General features: G+C 36.6%; 2 protein-coding genes across 3 annotated transcripts in view; one reads left to right on the forward strand and one right to left on the reverse strand.

The window, feature by feature from the left end:
- LOC101897560 (protein boule) overlaps positions 1 to 19,778 on the reverse strand; it is a 222,018-nt gene that overhangs the window by 195,020 nt on the left and 7,220 nt on the right. The gene's annotated exons all lie outside the window — the stretch shown is intronic.
- LOC131806907 (uncharacterized) lies at positions 6,633 to 9,885 on the forward strand. Of its 2 annotated transcripts, none has more exons than XM_059131778.1 (5): positions 6,633 to 7,005; positions 9,021 to 9,106; positions 9,177 to 9,409; positions 9,489 to 9,642; positions 9,714 to 9,885. In XM_059131778.1, the coding sequence occupies exons 2-5, from the start codon at positions 9,025 to 9,027 to the stop codon at positions 9,827 to 9,829; spliced, it is 585 nt and encodes a 194-aa protein (XP_058987761.1). In that variant the 5' UTR covers positions 6,633 to 7,005; positions 9,021 to 9,024; the 3' UTR covers positions 9,830 to 9,885. The 2 variants fall into 2 exon arrangements, with proteins under 2 accessions (XP_058987761.1, XP_058987762.1); XM_059131779.1 differs by having other exon boundaries at positions 6,633 to 6,945.

A 19,778-nucleotide genomic window follows, 5' to 3' on the forward strand; every position in this document is an offset into this window, starting at 1 on the left:
TTCTTAAGCGTTTATGCATCTTGTAGCAGGATTCCTACCTAAAATTTGCAAACGTCACATTTCCCAACATATTTTCGATTCGGGAAAAAAGGTGATGCTCATTACAAGGCTATAAGAAGCAGTTAACTAAACACACACGCCTAAGCATACAGCAATTAATTTTGTAAACATCAGCAAAAAGCGGAAAATGATGGAAAGATGAAAAACAAAAAAATAAAATGAAACAGAAAAAAAAACACACTTGATTAAATAAGTTTGGCCAACAAAGGATGCCATCATCAGACGTCAGCCTCCCTCGCACGTCATCTCAGCACTATCGACCACAACAGCAGCAGCAGCAACAACAACAATATCAACCACTTTGAATTACAGCGCCATCAAACATCAACAGCTTATAAGTAATGAATGAATGACTGACTGACTAACAGAATGAATACGAAAAACTCACTGAAGTCTGTGTGTTTGTTATTCGGTCTTCTTTCTCTCAGCATTTCCCTGACAACCCAACACCCACCCACCCCATCATAATCAAATGAGCAAATTAATTATGCATTGAGATTATCTCATAGACCGTGACTTTGTTGCTCACTTTGCCTCTTCTCCTCGTTGACGATGAAGTAAAGCTGTTGAGATATCTCTTTTCAGCAACAAAATCGGAAAGACAAGGAAAAGAAAAGAAAATGGCAAGAGCACATTGATGATAAAAGCACACACTCACACATGACGCTGATGTTAGTGATGCTAACGTGATAGGTGTATGCCGTTGTAGTTGTTGTTGTTATTATTAGTGTGTCAATTTCATCAACTCACAAACCCCAACCCTTAGTCTCTCACTCTCTTTGGAGCGCATTACATATTTATAATGGGTATATGGCTACATTGGGTGGTACAATGGATGCTCTTTTAATATTTGCTTTTATTTTTTTTTTTTTTTTTTTTTTGCATGACAGCAACAACAAACGCAACAGTAGCAGTTGTCGTGTAACGTCATCGTATCCCATCGTCATTGTTATCAAATGTAATCTATCGTCGTCATTCTCAACCGACTGAGTGTTCTAGCCACAACGAAAAACACTAACTAACTCCCACACTACTATAGGCCAGTGAGAGCATCTATCTCATACAGGGTTGCCATTTTCATTGGAACTTTTAATAATCTCCCCCCATGAAAAAAGTTGATTTACAGCAAATCGGCTATCCTCAAAATCCATAAAATATAGAAGCTAAGCTACGTCTACACCGACATCGTTAAATCTACTCAGATTTGGTTGATCGACGAGTCACGTTCGTGCGTCATCAGTCTGCAATTACCTTTGGGGATGATATGAAAAGCACAGACTACAGGGAGGAGGAGAATGTCTAGTTTAGGGGAAATTCAATATCGACCCAGTTGATAAGAAACGCCTCAGCATCTAAATTCGAAGGCTGTATTGAGCGAAGTAGTTCGTGAATCCAGTTCGCAGTTTAATATTTAGATCATTGTTCCCATCAGAATCGTTAAAACGTTCATTTAAATATTGGTTCCTGTACCATATAGAAACAAATACCTTAATATAGCAAGTAAGCAAAGGCTATAGTCGTGCGGGGCTGACCATGTGATACCCTACAACACTACAATATATTGGAAGCGAAGGGAGCATCCGATTTGATCCAAACTTGAAACATCGTAATATTATTGTCAAACTTAGATCGAGTCCACAAAAAGTCGAAATTTTCAAAGAAAATATTTTACTGCACAAAAAGAGAAATGATGATCCGATTTTACTCCAACTTTGCAAATCCTAATATTTTTATCAGTGCTAAGTCAGATGCTAAAATGGTCAGTATTGGTCCACTCCATTAAGTACCTCCTCCACATAGGTGAAAATTTCGAATAATTATGACAATTATGAAAAAAGTGGTATTATAGTCCGATTGTCTTCAAATTTCGCACATCCCAATATTTTTGTTAACAAAAGATGTGGTATGAAGATGGGATATATCGGTATACTCCTTCTGGTACCTCCCCCACAACGGGTCAAAATTTTGAACAACCATGAGGCTCGTAAAACGCGAAACAAGCATCCGACTCCATGCATGCTTGGCACATCTCAATATTTCAATCAACACAAGATCTGTTATAAAGACGGTAGAGATCGGATAATTTCTTCTAGTACCTCCCCCACAAAGGGTCAAAGTTTTTGAATAACTAAAACTATCATAATGTCCGAAATAAGCATCTTAGAGAGCGTGAAATTAACATCCAATTCCATTCAGACTTGGTGCATCTCAATATTTTCATCAACACAAGATCTGTTATAAATGTGGTAGAGATCGAACCATTCCTTCTGGTGCCTCCCCACAAAGGGACAAAGTTTTGAATAACCAAAACGATTATAAAATCTGAAATCGGTTCTCTTTATATTTCACACATCCCATTATTTCTACTAACACAATATCTGCTGTGAAGATGGAATATATCGGTCCACTCCTTCTGGTACCTTCCCACAAAGGTACCTGGTACCTTCCGTGAAGCTCATAAAACACAACCCACCTACGCGTACTGCCTTTAGGTCCGATACGAAATGGACAATATTGGCCCATTCCTTCGGAACCTACTCCATAGATGGTCAACAATTTGAGTAACTATAACAGAAGTCAAAACATATTTAAATAATCGAACATTGGCTGTCTATCGGCAAAACCGACTGATACTTTTTAACTTGTTTTTATTTATTTAACTCAATAGCATGGTAGCATCATGGAGGCAAAGTCATGCAATCATATGTTTTACAAATTTTCCATTTGACAACATCTCATTGTCAAAATTTGTATTCATAAATCCATTGCACATACACAAATCAGAGATGGGAACCTGTTTTTATGTAGTGAAATGTGACAAGGTAAATTACAGAAAATGCAGAGATGGGTATGCTTATTTGAAATGACTTTACCTTCTTAATTTTACCATGCTCAATAGTTAATTTTAATCAGCTCTGGCTTGCATTAACAGGGACAAATCTCTTCATTCTTTGAAATTGAAATTGGAAAGATTTTGAAATGACGAATAAATGGAACAGCAGATAAAAACAAAAATATCAATAAACTTACTTTAAAATGGCAACCCTGACCGAAGCTCACGACTAATTGCTCTCTCTATATCTCTCTTCCTATCCATCTTTCTCACAACTGCCATTGTCAGTGTCAAATGTAAGCCAGAGACAAATCGTTGAATACAAAACCAAACATGCCATCACAGCACTGTTGACGTTAAAACCTCAGAATAGAGTAGCGCAGCGCAGTTACGTCGATGCGAGTCAACGTTTATTTATTTAATTTTTTTGTTTGGTTGTTGGAGAAAAACGTGATGCGCTATAAACAGCTATAATAACCCACTCAACACCCACCACCAAAGCCGTCATCGTTTACTGCATTTCATGGTAGCATTGACTGTTGGAGCAAATGCTGATGCAGAGATGGGAGTTTTGTTAAAACTTATTTTTCACATTTCTTACCAAGAAAAAGTTTCTAAATGTCGTTAGTCAGTGTGTGGTTAGAGCTTTATAGCATCCAGGACCAAGCAAGTCGTCCAGCAAAAAATCTCCTTACCAAATAATGGGTTTATTATGTATTAAAAGTACTCTACTCTCTGAGAAAGATGTTGCTGGACAATTCTTGCAGGAAAATTAACCAGATAAGCCTAATATTTTTACCATCATCAATTTTCCTCGAAATTATTTCCCAATGCATTTGTGGGTACATCGCTGTCAGATACATATACAGGGTGAGATAAAAAACTGCAACAAAGTCAATCGCCATAATTTTTACATTTTTTTAACTTTTATTGAATGAAAGCAAAAAATGTCGAAAATAGCATCAAATTTTAGAAAAAGATTAGATTTGTTCAAATTGGTCACCTTTGGCACGAAGTATGGCCTTCAAACGGCCAATGAAACCGTCACACGCTGCCCCAATGTTGCTCTGTGGTATTTTGGCCCATTCCCGCCGAAGCGCTTGCTTGAGGTGATCGACACTTTGGTATTTTTTAGTGCCAACCTTGCTTTTCAAAATATTCCAGACACAATAGTCCAACGGATTGGTATCAAGAGATTTTGAGATCTGGAACCTCATTTTGTAACCATTCTTGGGTGGCGCGTGCTGAGTGCGATGGTGCTGAGTCCTGTTGGAATGTCCAAGGTCTGCGGTCAAAATGAACAACAAATGTTTTCTCACCCAGGAAAACCAAATTCGGCAGTTTACCACTTTTGGCCAAGCGAAGCAACTCTTTAGCTCTTTTGAGTCTAGTTTCTTTCTGTTGGGGTGTAAGTTCTTGCAATTTTTGGAATTTCAATGGCATTACCCCGAGCTCAAATTTCAATGTTTGCCGAATGGAATATTGCAATATGTTCAGCTTACGAGCCATTTTGCGGCCACTGCGACGCGGGTTTCGATTCGGACGCGTTTCCGAACCACCATCGAATCTCAAGCACAGATACCATCAGTAATATAAATAAAAAATTCCAAATTTTTATGTCTAATCCTTCACTCAATATCAAATTTAGTACTATTTAGTACTTTTCGTACAATTATAGTACACAATTCCGAAACAACCTCCATATCCAGCCTACCCATAAAAAGTGACCCTAATACTTCATTTCAGATTTCAAGCAATATCTGTTCACCCAATACCAAATTTAGTACTTTTCGTGCAGTACTTTAGTACACATCTCCAAAACCACCTCTTTATCACAAACGTACCACCAATACAGTGACCCCAATACCAAAGTTTCAAATTACCTGTTTCCTTAGTTACCCCAAAACGGAAAGCACTAAATTTAGTGGCATTTAGTACTTAACTCTAATGGTACCAAATTTAGTACTTTTGGTACACGTATTGTTACACGTAAAGTTTGTACTATTTAGTACGTTTCGTAACTTCAGTACGCATTACCGAATTCCCCGCCATGAATCAACCAAACCGCAGCCCAAAAGGTGATCCTAATACAAATTTTAGACTTCCAACCCAATTCCTTACTCTAATACCAAATTTAGTACCGGTTAGTACTTTTTTGTACGTATTTCCAAAACCTCCTCTACACATCAAGCGCATGTCCAAAAATTAATTCTCACACCAAATTTCAAGATTTTTCCACTATTCGTTCACATTAATCGAATTATTCCCGAATTTAGAGAATTCTAGTACTTTTGGTACACATATTGTTAGAAATTCGAAAAACTCCTTAGTTTGTCTATCCTACACAACATCAAAGACCCTCACTCCAAATTTAGGATTTCCAGCTCTATTCATTCACCCAATACCAAATTTAGTACTATTTAATTATTTTCGTACAATAATAGCGCACCAAAAACCAAAACCACTTCCACATCCCAATCCCAACAACAACAGAGACCTCAATATCAAATTTTGTGACTCCAGCCCTATCCCTTCACCCAATAGCAAATTTAGTACTATTTTGTACTTTTCGCAGTAATTTGTACTTTTTAGTACGAATTTCCAAATCCCCCGCCATGTATCAACCAAGCCGCACGCAAAAGGTGATCGTAATGCCAAATTTTAGACTTCCAACTCAATCCCTTACCGAAATACCAAATTTAGTGCCATTTAGTACTTTTTAGTACGTTTTTCCAAAACCACCTCCAAATCTCAACCCTACACACTAACAGTGATCTCAATGCAAAATTTCCGATTTCAAGCAGTATCCCCGTTCACGTAATACAGAATTTAGTACTTATTTATTACTTTTCGTACAATTTGGTACACATTTGCAAACCCACCTCTATATCTCAATTCCAGATACTAACAGAGACCTCAATATCAAATTTCAGGATTTCAGCCTAATACCTTCACACAATAGCAAATTTAGTACCATTTAGTACTTTTCGTGACCTTGTAGTACACATTTCCAAACCCAACTCTTTATCTTAAACCTACCCACTAGCCGAGACCCTAATACCAATATTTTAAATTTCCACATCAATCCGTTCAATCAAACCCAAATTGTACCGAATTTAGTACAGTAGGTTAGTACAGTTGTTACACTTGGAACACATTTCGAAAAAAACATCTACATAAATAAACACAACTTCCTGAACTTAATTTTTATGCCAAATATCGTTAAGAAAATACAGAACGAAACGATTGCAAACGTTTCATATAGCTTATTTTCGTACCCTGGTTTCTGCCGACAACACTGCTAGCAAAAATAATTATGCCGATCTGCTCCACTATCGTTATTAATTTACTCATTAATGAATTGCATATCCAATAGAAATTTTACACTCTTCAGTGGTTTGTACTCGGTAATAACTTGGGCTTCCCCCACTTTTATTTCATCGAAATAAAAAAAGCGAAAAGGTGATGCCTGATGAACATTGATGACGACGTCAACGGCGACGTCGACGCCGACCCAAACGCAGCTACTACTGAACTACCAACCCAGTGATACACAAATAGCGGCGAAACTAAACTAAAATAGTTCCACATCTGCCATAGTTGAGTTCTTAGCAAGTACACACACATACACACCAACATATATCAGAGCACATTTAACATCGCATGGATGCATGGAACACACGATGCGCAGATATTAAAAGCCAGCCAAGCCATCGAGCCGAATCAAGTTTAGCGCCCAGTAAAAAATATTTGGAGTAATCCTCAACCGAGCAATAGAGGAGTAATGATTTCTTCATCCATTTGGAGTAATAAGCGAGCAATGTATGAATTTTGTTTTGCCAAAAAATTCCACGAAGTTGGAAAAAAATTGATGTCTCGCCTTATGCTCCAAATGGATCAATAAGGGATGCATCAAAGCATTTTTGGCATGTTTTTTTTTGTTTGATGTAACTGTTGTTTAACTGTTGCTTTCGTCATGTTCGATTATTTCTTTATGGTTGTCCGTCCATTTGCTCAGTTTTCTTGTGTCCGTCTGAAGTGAAACACGTGTTGTAAGTGTAAATAAAGTGTAATTAAAAAAATTAAAAAAGTGTAATTAAAAAAATCAATTGGTAAAATAATGTGTGATAATTTTGTTTCTAAACGTCATCTTAGACGGCTTGTAAAAAAAGAAATTGAAAATTTCTCAAATTGTACTCGGCAGACTCTTACTGATCAGGAACTTTCGGCACCTATAGAAATTAATCAGTCATCAAATGAGGGTAGCCAATCGGAAAACTTTAATATTCATGACGAAATGAATCCAAATGATACGAGTTTCAGCAGTGAAAAAAAAGATTGTATTGATCGGAAGCTTGCTTCGTGGGTAATAAATAATCGCGTTTCCAACGAATGCTGTAATTCGCTTCTTAGCATTTTAAAAAGTGAAGGTATTAATGTTGCACTATGCAAGGAAACATTGTTGAAAGCGTTATATGCAGAAAACTCTTATTGCCCTAATGAGAGCCCGTCAATATCACAAATGCCACCAGGTGAATATTTTCATTTTGGATTAGAAAAAGCGCTGATGATGCATGGCCAATACTTGCTGTTGAATGCAAAGTCCGAATTACTTCTTGATGTATTTGTGGATGGAATGCCGCTTTATAAAAGCTCATCAACGTCATTATGGCCAATCTTATGTTCTTTCTCAGAGTTCAAAAACTCACAACCATTTTTAATTGCTACTTATATTGGTAAATCAAAACCTCCGGATGTAAAGGATTTCTTAAAAAGATTTGTGGAGGAATACATCTATTTGAAAAATGAAGGTTTTAAAATTGGTGATAAATACTTTACACCCAAAATTAGACTTTTTGTTTGTGACACACCTGCAAGGGCTTTTTTAACCGGTACAGTGGGACACACTTCTGCGCAAGGATGTTCGAAATGTGAGCAAGAAGCTTCATATAAAAATAAGAGACTAAATTATGCTATAGTACCCGGAAATGCCAGGACTGATGAAGCTTTCCTAGCACGAAAAAGTCAAGCATATCACATACAGCAATTTCGTAGCGAAACTCACCCTTTGGAATTATGCAACATTAAGATGGTCACACAATTTCCGCTTGACACTATGCATTTGATTGACCTTGGAGTGTTTAAAAAGATGTTGCGTTTAATTTTACAAAACAAGCATACAAAATCAAAGTTAAATGTAGCGGAAATAAATGAATTAAATCGCAAAATATTGTATATTGCGAAGTATACCCCAAAGGAGTTTGCTCGAAAAGGTAGACTATTTGACGAGGTATGCAGGTGGAAGGCAAAGGAATTCCGGCAAGTTGTGCTTTACACGGGAATAATTATTTTTAAAAACATATTGCATGAGGATTTATATACACACTTTTTACTATTACATACAGCATATCGGATGGTTTCGTGTCCTTCAAATTGTCATAAGAATTTGCAATGCGTTCAACAACTAATGGAAGCTTTTGTTGCCGATTTTGCCTTGATATATGGAAGTGATAAGATCAGTTATAACGTGCACAATTTACTACATTTGGCGAAATGCGTGGAAAACTTTGGAAATGTAGAAAATTTTTCATCATATAAATATGAGAACTTTTTGCAAACCTTAAAAAAAGATTGTCGGAAACCATCATACATTAGCCAACAGCTAAATAATCGATGCATGGAGCGGCATTTGCTTTTGAAAACAAATGATCCTAAATTCTTACCACTTGGGCAAAAACACAGAAACAACTTGTTTATGAGATACAAGTTCGACACATATTTCTTATCCGGAAAATCTCCTGACAATTTTTGCTTCACTATGAGTATGGTTCCAATTAAAGTATATGGTTTCTTGGTAGATAGCGGCGAAGAATACGTAGTCGGTAACGCATTTACAGATGCAGTAAGCTTGTTTCAGTACCCAGTGGACTCTAAAAAGTGTTTAGGAATTTGTAAGGCGAAAACACTAAATATCCACCGAGAGAAAATTAACATGCGTGACATATATTGCAAGATATTTTGCGTACCTGATGGGGAATATTTTGTATTTATTCCTATTCTACACCACTGTCAAATTTAGTAAATACTAATATTTAAACTATATTTCAAACTATTTTTCTACCTTAAGAACCATGAATTTTAATGCGAACATATTCCAAACTCAATCAGTTTTTACGGATGAAACTGTACAAAGCACACCGAATAATGTCGCAGGTAATGTTAACTCATAGCTCTTTTTATATTTTTTATCATAGTAATTATTTGATTTTATGTTCATTTCTAGAAACAAACAATGAAACAAAAAACACCAATAAAAAATTGGAAAACAAAATTGATCTCCTTCAAACTGAAGTCGAAGCTTTAAAGAAAATTATGTGTAAACAGACAATTTTGTTAGAACAGGTCGTTAAACACATACGCCCAACTAGCAAGGATCTCAAAATTTTTCCAATAAATTCACTAGAGGAATTAAATTCGGCAGAACAATTAGTTAATAACGAGCCTGAATCAGAAGTGGTAAGCCAGAGTTTTTAATGCATAATTTAAGTGAATTTGGTACTAAAAGCTAATTATATTTATCTTTAATTATTTTCAGATATCATATATGAAACTAAAATTTGGCAAAGACAAAATAGAAAAGGCGTTACATGCAATGATTGGTGACAATATTTTGCTTCGGGTAAATTGGGATGGAGCTAAAAATAAGACAGCCATAAACAAATATCGGTTGTTTAACTTTTTTTATTTCGGTAATAGCTTGATTTTATAACGTGTTTTAAATAATATGTACATGATGTTTATTTTTCCTTTATTTTTGCAGAATCACTCAGAGACACCTACGAAACTTATCCTGAATTTGAAAAATCTTTTAAGTTGGCCTTTCGCAAATGTAAGGCAACATTTTACCGGCAAACCTACAGCCTAAAATCTAAATAAATAAAGTATTTAATATGTTTTTTTAATTATAAGAAATTATAGTACAAAAATGAATTATTTGTTTTTTTTTCGTTAAAAATAAATGATAAAATATATATTCTTTATTTTACTCTTTTCTTTTACTTCTTTACTTTCTTTTACTCTTTCAGGAGATAACAAAGATTACTCCCTTGATTCTCCTTTCCGAGATCAAAAGGAGTACTCCCTATATGCTTTTTCAGGAGATAACAAAGATTACTCCCTTTGTCCTCCTTTCCGATATGAAAACGAGTACTCCGTCTATGCTCTTTCAGGAGATAACAAAGATTACTCCCTTTGTCCTCCTTTCCGAGATGAAAACGAGTACTCCGTCTGTCATCCAATGGGAGCTCAAAAGGAGTGCTCGCCTCCTAGGACATGCAATGTTAAAAAAGAGTATAAAATGCAAGAGAGTCGGAGATTTAAGGAGTACTCCATTGCTCGAAAAGGAGCGTCCTACGATTAATCGTTGGATGATCCAATTTTTTACTGGGCGAAAGCACCATGGCCTGTTTACCTCCTCACCTTATCAAGATTTTAGTCTGGCATTTTACTCGCACAAACACAAATACCATTACATGCATGCATACATACATACATTCATCATCATCCTCAGTCCAAGCATGGAGCCGATACTATTTGTACAGGAGGCAGCAGACTATTTATGGTGAATATTCCAGTTGCAATTTTTACCATTTAAAATCGTTACAGTTCGAAGGAGAAAATCACTCTGCGACTGATGACGTTGCCGATGCTGTTGCTCTCCGTAAATGTTCGTTTATGGGTGATGAGGTGGTGGAGTCACTGCAAATGTTGTTGTGGATTGAGCAAATTTGCATATGAAATTCGAAAACCATTGGACAAAATACAAATGATTTAACTGGAAGCAGGTGCTGCAACTGTGGCAATATTCGCATTGAACTGTAGAGTGATCCGTATGTGTGTGTGACTTTAAGATTGAATAATAGCTGGAAAATTTTGGGATTTTAAATTATAAAGAGGATGCTAGAGAAGCGAAAAAAAAAACATATTAGAAAATATCATTCGGTTTTGCCGATAGATGCATACACTCCGTCAATGTTCGATTATTAATATCTATGGAGTATGTTCCGAAGTATTTCATTTTCATACTTCATCCAAAATACAGATAAAACAGGTTAAAAATTATCTGTCGGTTTTGCCGACACATGTATACCCTCAGCCAATGTACCATAATTTAAAAATATTTTGACTTCTGTTATGATTATTTAAATGTTCAACCCCTTATGGAGTAAGTTCGGACCTAAATAAATTTATGGAAAATCATAAATTCCATATTCCTCTCAGGTTTCTGGTAAAGAGGGATATAGTAAGTTGTAAAGAATCGCTGAGTTGTTTCGCAATTTATGACAGATAAAAGTATTCCAAATTGTGACCCTTTGTGGGTGAGGTAACAGAAGGGGCCCGCAGATATATATCATCTTTACAACAGATCTTGTGTAAGCAAAAATGTCTGTATGTGTGAAATTTAAAAAGAGATGAATGCTTATTTCGCTTTCATTGAGCGTTTTGTTTTTCAAAATCCTGAACCCTATGTGGCGCAGGTACCAGAAGAAATGGTCCGATCTCTACCATCTTTATAACAGATTTTGTTTTGATATAAATATTGAGATGTACCAAGTCTGGAATGGAATCGAATGTTAATTTCGTGTTTTATGAGCTTCATCGGTATTCAAAACTTTGAGCCTTTGTGGGGTAGGTACCAGATGGAGTATACCGATATATTCCATCTTCGCTCCAGATCTTGGGTTAATAAAAATATTGTTATGTGTGTAATTTGAAGAGAACCAGATGCTTATTTCGGTTTTTATGATCGTTTTGGTTATTCAAAACTTTGACCCGTTGTGGGGGAGGTACCAGAAGGAATGGTCCGATCTCTACCATCTTTATAACAGATCTTGTGTTGATAGAAATATTCAGATCTCGTAAGTCTAAATCGAATTGGATGTGAAATTCGCATTTTATGAGCTTCGTGGATATTCAAAATGTCGACCTTTTATAAGGGAGGTACCAGAAGGATTGGACCGACATATTCCATCTTAACACCAGACTTTGGGGGCTTAATAAAATTATTGGGATGTGTGAAATTTTAAGACAATCGGACTCTTACATCACATTTTATAAAAGTTATAATTATTCAAAATTTTGACACTTTGTGGGTGAGGTACTGTCCATTTTCGCACCTGGCCCAATACTGATGGAAATATTAGGATTTTCAAAGTTGGAGCAAAATCGCATTGTCCATTCTCTTTCTATGCAGTATTTTTTTTTTTTTTTTTGATTGTGCCGATTTGCCCATCTTCGAACTCGATCTAAGTTTGACAATAATATTACGATGTACCAAGTTTGGCCAAATCGGATACTCCCTTCGAGAATTATCGTGCGCACCAACCAGACCGACAGACGGACGGACATCGCTAGATCGACTCCAAATGTCCTAAAATGGATTTGGTCCAAAAAGACCTAGGGTTCGGCCAGGCAAGTTTTGGCCGTATCAAGTGCTGTATACCCTCTCTAGCCATATGGCTGAGAGTATAACAAGTAAAAAAGCAGTAAGCTCGGCCAGGCCAAACTTTGAATACCCTCCACCATTTGGAACAAATTTGGAAAATTTTCTAATAATAAGTAAATTCCAATATCTTGGAGCTATAAAAAAAACCTGAACCATGCATTCACAATTTTTGTCATAGAAATTTGTCAATAGGAACTTCAAACACGAAATTTTTAACAATTCTGGTGAAAACTCTCGCTAAAATCAACAAAATACTGAATATGGGGAGGTACAGTTATATGGGGCTATACGAAGACGTTATTTACCGGAATTGTTTCAAATTTGGCATTTGAAGTTCGTAATAAATACTACAGCATAAAACAGAAAATAGGCCACGTAGGTCCACGTCTTCGTATAGCCACCATATAACGGTACCACCCGATATTCGGTATTTTCGACATTATTTACCGGAATTGTTTCAAATTTGGTTTTTGAAGTTCGTAATGGATACTACATCCCAAGACAGAAAATGAGCAATGTAGGTCCACGTCTTCGTATAGCCCCCATATAACGGTACATTCCGATATTCGGTATTTTGATAATTTTAGAGACATTATTTATCGGAACTATTTCAGATTTAGTATTTAAAGTTCGTAGTGAATACTAAAGCCTATGACAGAAAATTGTCTGTGCAGGTCCACGTCTTCGTATAGCCCTCATATAACCGTACCCCCCGATATTCGGTATTTTGATGATTTTGGCGACATTATTTACCGGAACTATTTCAAAATTGGTATTTGAAGTTCATAATGGATACTACAGCCTATGACAGAAAATTGTCTGTGCGGGTTCACGTCTTCGTATAGCCCCCATATAACGGAACCCCCGATATTCGCTATTTTGATGATTTTAGCAACATTATTGACCGGAATTATTTCACATTTTTTATTTGAAGTTCGCAATGGATACTACAGCTATGCCAGAAAATTGTCTGTGTAGGTCCAAATTTTATAACCCCCATGGCACCACCCTATCTTCGGTATTTTGATGATTTTAGCTACATTATACATTTTTTCAAGTTTCGCTTTTGAAAATTGTAATAGCTTGTGACAAAAGTTGCCTTTGCTGGTCCACGTCGTCGTATAATATACGGCTACATTCGGTATTTTTAAGATTTTAAAAGAATTTTTAACGGATTTTATTTTTTTAAAAATTGCCAAAAAAAAAAATAATCGATCATTTCCAATTTATCGATTAATCGTGTCATCACTATCTTTTGACATAATACAGCTTTCAGGCCTTCTGGAGAGAGAGAGGACATTTTGCAGGACTTCCATAGACAGAAGTCTTTTTCTAGGGCATGGTAGTAGCGCAATAATAAGGCGTATCGGCAAATTTTGAAAATTAGATTATATGCCAATTTTATTTTAACATTTCCTTCGCTATTTTTTTTTGGGATTTCAATCACTAAAATCTATTTTGACATAAAATTTGGATATCACCTGGTCTCGGTGGGGGCCATGGTTAATAAAATAACTTTTACACATTTTTTTGCATAGATAGAATAGCTTTTATAGATCTTCGATAGATACAAGGCCCTTTTAAGGTCTTCTACAAATACCAGACCTTTGACATCACAGTATGGGGGACATAGGATGAAGACAAATAGATGGCATCGTTTCTTAATTTATTTCATTCCTAGAACATCCACTAAATTCCTGGCATCACAATTTTTGGATACGTCATTGCTGGTTACGTTGTGATTTGTGTGCTTTACACATACGTACAGAAATACATACATACATACATATGGATGTACGCACGGATTACCCAACCTACCGGCAACCATAAAGTCTCTCATCCTTGTGTGGTTGTTATAACCAAAGTTAAGCCACCATAAACCACCACAGACGTAGAGAGGATAAATTCAACTATAAACTTGTACCAAGAAAAGAATGTCACCTCCTGCCTCCCCCTTGTGGCCGACGTCTCTGTGGCAACCAGCATCCAACATTTGCTCAACACATAACCCCACATAATTTATGATAGTTGCTGCTGCTGCTGTTGTTGTTGTTGGTGCTATTGCATATCGTTTTAACAAAATCAGTTTAACCCAAAGCTATGAAAATATTGCCGTTTTCCCGTTTCATATCACTTGAGGTCCTTCCTATACAACACCCCGTGGCCTCCCGGCCCCCTGCCGCCAGCCGCCAGCAGATGGTGGCAAAACATTGTACCACCCCCCCCATCCTCTTTCCATCCACGCCAAGGACAAAAAACCAAAAGCAATTTGGTTGGGAAAACTTGTGAAAAATACACAGAAATTTTGTGGAAAAAAAATTAGGGTAGAATTTTTCTCCATGTTTGCTTTACACACTGATTCGTGTAGATTGCATGGCAGTATTTTTGCTCTTCGTCTCTCCTGCTGTCGGCTTTCCAGCAGCCATTAATCCTTAAAATGTGTTTCACATTTTTGTCGTCTTGTGTTCCTCCAAGTTGGGGGAATTGGGGAGATGACACACATTTCGTAACATCTTCTTCTTTGTCGCTGTAACAGAGTTACGGCGGAGACGAATGGGTGGTGGCAGGGTACGTCGTCTTCAAATCCACAAAAAGTTAATGCATTTCGATTGTCAGAATGATATCCTTTTTCGTTAAGTTTTCTTGTGTTTTTTTTTTGCTATCCCGCTTCCTCTTACACACTTTTTTGCATTTTAGCAAAAATTTTGTCTATTTTAATTATAAAAATTCTACAACTGAGTCTTTTTTTTTTGCAATCTACTTTTTTCCCCGTTTCTGTGCCCGCAGTCGAGCATTTTTGCGGGAAAATCAATTTGTTAAATGGGAAAAATATGTTGCACATGTGTTTGTTTGCTAAAATGATTAAATATGTAATTAAACAGATTGTGTGTGTGTAGATGAAAAACCGCCATCATCAGCCACCATAACACGTCACGGAGGAGAGAAACTATTTCAAATAAATTCTCATTTTATGCATTTCAAATTGAATGGGATTCTTTGAGGATGGAACTGAAGTGCAATTAGAGTGAAAATCTAAAGGCAATACCTTTGATTTGGTGGGCGAATAACTTAAAGGTGAATTTATTTTCCGCTGCACATTTAAGGCTAGTCTACCACACATCATGCTGGAGTTAAATACTATATATTTAACATATAATATGGTTATGTCATTTGGGCTAAACTTACCCCTTTAAAGGCCAATATATCAAATGGCCAGAAGGTGGCTTATCGAAATAACGGTTATAGACCCCTAGTTCTCTCTTGGCACCAAATCCATTTCAGTACATTCATGACATTTGGATTCAATCTAGGAGTGTCCGCTCGTCCGCCTGTTGCGCACGAAAACTCACGAAGGGAGTATTTGATTTGATCCAAACTTGGTACATCGTAATATTATTCTAAAGCTTAGATCGATTCCAGAGATGGGTAATATCGGTCCACTCCTTCTGATACCACCCCCACAAAAGATCAACTTTTTCGTAGCAAAAAATCTACCGTATAGAACAAGAAAGAATCATTTGATTTTGCTCAAACTTGGCAAATCGCAATATTTTCATCAGTGTTAAGTCAGGTGGGAAAATTGACAATATCGGTCCACTCCATCAAGAACCTCCCCCACAAAATGTCAACATTTTGAAAAAAATGTAACTTTCATGAACCGTGAAATGAGTATCCGATTGCCGTCTTTAAGTTAGTTACATTCCAATATTTCTAACAACACAAAATCTAGTATGAAAATATCGGACCACTCCGTCCGGTACCTCCCACACAACGGGTTAGAATTTTGAATAATTATATGTTTTAAAAATCTCCATGCATCGCAATATTTTTATTAACACAAGATCAGCTGTGAAGATGGAATATATCGGTCAACCCTTTCCCAACAACGGGTCAATCATGACTCTCATTAAATGCGAAATAAGCATTTTATTCTCCTTAAATTTCACACAATCGGACTCTTACATCACATTTTATTCAAAATGTTGACTCCTTGTGGAGGAGGTACTTGATTCTCCTTGTGGAGGAGGTACTTGATTCGCATCTGATCTAGCACTGATGCAGATATAAGGATTTACAAAGTTGGAGCAAAATAGGATAATCCTTTCTCTTTCTGGACAGTAAAATATTTTCTTTGAAAAAAGGTAGACCTTTTGTGGGGGAGGTACCACAAGGGGTGGACCGATATTGTCCATCTCCGAACTCGATCTAAGTTTGCAAATAATATAACGATGTACCGTATCAAATTTCACACATCACAATATTTTTATAAGCCAGAGGTCTGGTGTGACGATGGGTTCCCCCCACAAAGGGTCAAACATTTTAATATCCACGAAGCTCTAAAATTCGATTCCATTCAGACTTGGCATACATCGATATTTCCATCAACACAAAATCTTTTATAAAGATGATAGAGATAGGACCATTCCTCCTGGTACCCCAGCCACAAAGGGTCAAAGATTTTGAAAAACGAAACGCTCGAAGAAATCGAAATAAGCATCCAACTCTCTTCAAGATGATACATATCTGCGAACACCTTGTGTTGTCCAATTCTTTACTGATATATGTCTGATGTAAACATTGGACTAGTTTCAATTTTATGCGAATATTTCTAGTGATTGGGCAGACAAATTCATTCACATCAGATCTCTTGTTGATGAAAATATTAAGATATAACAGGTTTGAATGGAATCGCTGAGAGTTATTTGTATTTTAATTTCGTCATCGTTTGTGGGGGGAGCTACCACAGGGGATAGGCCGATGTCTATTATCTTCACACCATATCTTGTGTAATTAGAAATATTGAGATGTGTGAAGTTTAAAAAGAATCGGACGCTTATTTCGCATTTTTAGGGCGTTTTGTCTTTAAAACTCTGATCCCTCTGTGGGAGAGGTACCAGAAGAAGTAGATCGATATATCTCATCTTCACACCAGATCTTACGATAATAGAAATGTTGGAATGTGTGAAATTTTAAGAGAGTCGGATGCTTATTTCGGATTTTATACTCGTTTTGGTTATCAAGATCATGGAAGAGGTACCAAAAGAAATGGTCCGATCTCTACCATATTTATAACAGTTCTTCTGTTGATGGAAATGTTGAGATATACCAAGTCTGAATGAAATCGGATGTTTTTTTGCCGTTTTATGAGCTTTTCAAAATTTTGACCCTTTGTGTGGGAGGTACCAGAAGCGGTGCGCCGATATATCCCACATTCTCACCAGACTTTGGTTTAATAAAAACAAGTAAAAAAGCTGTAAGTTCGGCCCAACTTTGAATACCCTCCACCATTTGGAACGAATTTAGCAATTTCCAAAAACAATAAAATCCGTTGAAAATTCTGTTAAAATCTTAAAAATGCCGAATGTAGCTGTTATATTAGGGTCTATGCGACGACATGGACCTGCATAGGTAACATTTGTCATAAGCCATTACAATGTTCAAATGCGAAACTTAAAAAAATCGGCAACAATGTAGCTAAAATCATCAAAATACTGAATATCGGGAGGTATCGTTATATGGGGCTATACGAAGACGCCAACCAGCACAGACAATTTTCTGTCTTAGGCTGTAACATCCATTACGAACATCAAGTACCAAATTTGAGAGAGTTTCGGGGAATAATGTCGCTAAAATCAACAAAGTACCGTTATATGGGGGCTATACGAAGACGCGAACCTCCACAGATAATTTTCTGTCTTATGCTGTAGTCATCACATATTGTAAGAGTTATAATTATTCAAAATGTTGACCCTTCAGGGGGAGGACCGATATTGTAACCTTCCTATCAGAAAAAGCTATGCATTTTACGGTTGGCCCCTAATGTCTTATTTACAGCCAAAAAATCATCGGAATGCATGCACAAGATAAACTTCTTTGGCTGTAAATAAGACATTAGGGGCCAACCGTAAAATGTATAGCTTTTTCTGATAGGAAGGTTACTTTTGCTCCACCTTGTAGAACAACCACCATTCGCTTCCGTTGAGAAGTAGATTACGTATTATTATTTACATGATATTTTAATTTTAGCCATATTTTTACACACGATGATCACCGAGAGAGCGAGATTTACCCTCATAGTCGTCATGTGTGTGGGTGTGTGTGTAAGAAAGCAATTGCATATGCAGAGACGCCAACTGCTCCGACTTAAAAAGTGCTACAAATAAGTTTTTAAAAATCCACAATAAATCTCTACCGAATAAGGCCAAAAAAACACTATGAGAATTTGTAAAAACCTCAAAAAGAAGAAGGGAAAATTAAAAAAAAAAAAAAACATCAAATCTTCCATGTTTTTATACCCTCAGCTATATGACTAGAGAGGGAATATATCATTTGATACGGCAAAAACGTGCCTCTTCGAAATAATGGTTTTGGACCCTAGGTCTCTTTGGACCAAACAAATCCGTTCCAGGACATTTGGAGTCGATCTAGCGATGTCTATCCGTCTGTCGGGCTGGCTGGCTGGTGCGCACTCCTTCTGTTACCTCCCCACAAAAGGTAGAAGTTTTCAACAAAAAATATTACTGCGCAGAAAGAAAAAGGATCATCCGATTTTGCTCCAACTATGCAAATCCTAATATTTGGATCAGTGCTAGGTCAGATGGGAAAATAAACAATATCGGTCCTCCCCCTGAAGGGTCAACATTTTGAATAATTATAACTCTTACAATATGTGATGCGAGAGCCCGGAATTGTTTCAAATTTGGTATTTGAAGTTCGTTAGAGATACTACAGCATAAGACAGAAAATTATCTGTAGAGGTCCACGTCTTCGTATAGCCCCTATATAACGGTACTTTGTTGATTTTAGTGACATTATTCCCGAAACTCTCTCAAATTTGGTACTTGATGTTCGTAATGGATGCTACAGCCTAAGACAGAAAATTGTCTGTGCAGGTTGGCGTCTTCGTATAGCCCCATATAACGGTACCTCCCGATATTCAGTATTTTGATGATTTTAGCTACATTGTTGCCGATTTTTTTAAGTTTCGCATTTGAACATTGTAATGGCTTATGACAAATGTTACCTATGCAGGTCCATGTCGTCGCATAGACCCTAATATAACAGCTACATTCGGCATTTTTAAGATTTTAACAGAATTTTCAACGGATTTTATTGTTTTTGGAAATTGCTAAATTCGTTCCAAATGGTGGAGGGTATTCAAAGTTGGGCCCGAACTTACAGCTTTTTTACTTGTTTTTATTAAACCAAAGTCTGGTGAGAATGTGGGATATATCGGCGTACCGCTTCTGGTACCTCCCACACAAAGTGTCAAAATTTTGAAAAGCTCATAAAACGGCAAAAAAAACATCCGATTTCATTCAGACTTGGTATATCTCAACATTTCCATCAACAGAAGAACTGTTATAAATATGGTAGAGA

The sequence above is a fragment of the Musca domestica genome, unplaced genomic scaffold (assembly GCF_030504385.1).
Source record: "Musca domestica strain aabys unplaced genomic scaffold, Musca_domestica.polishedcontigs.V.1.1 9, whole genome shotgun sequence".
NCBI classification, from domain to species: domain Eukaryota; kingdom Metazoa; phylum Arthropoda; class Insecta; order Diptera; family Muscidae; genus Musca; species Musca domestica.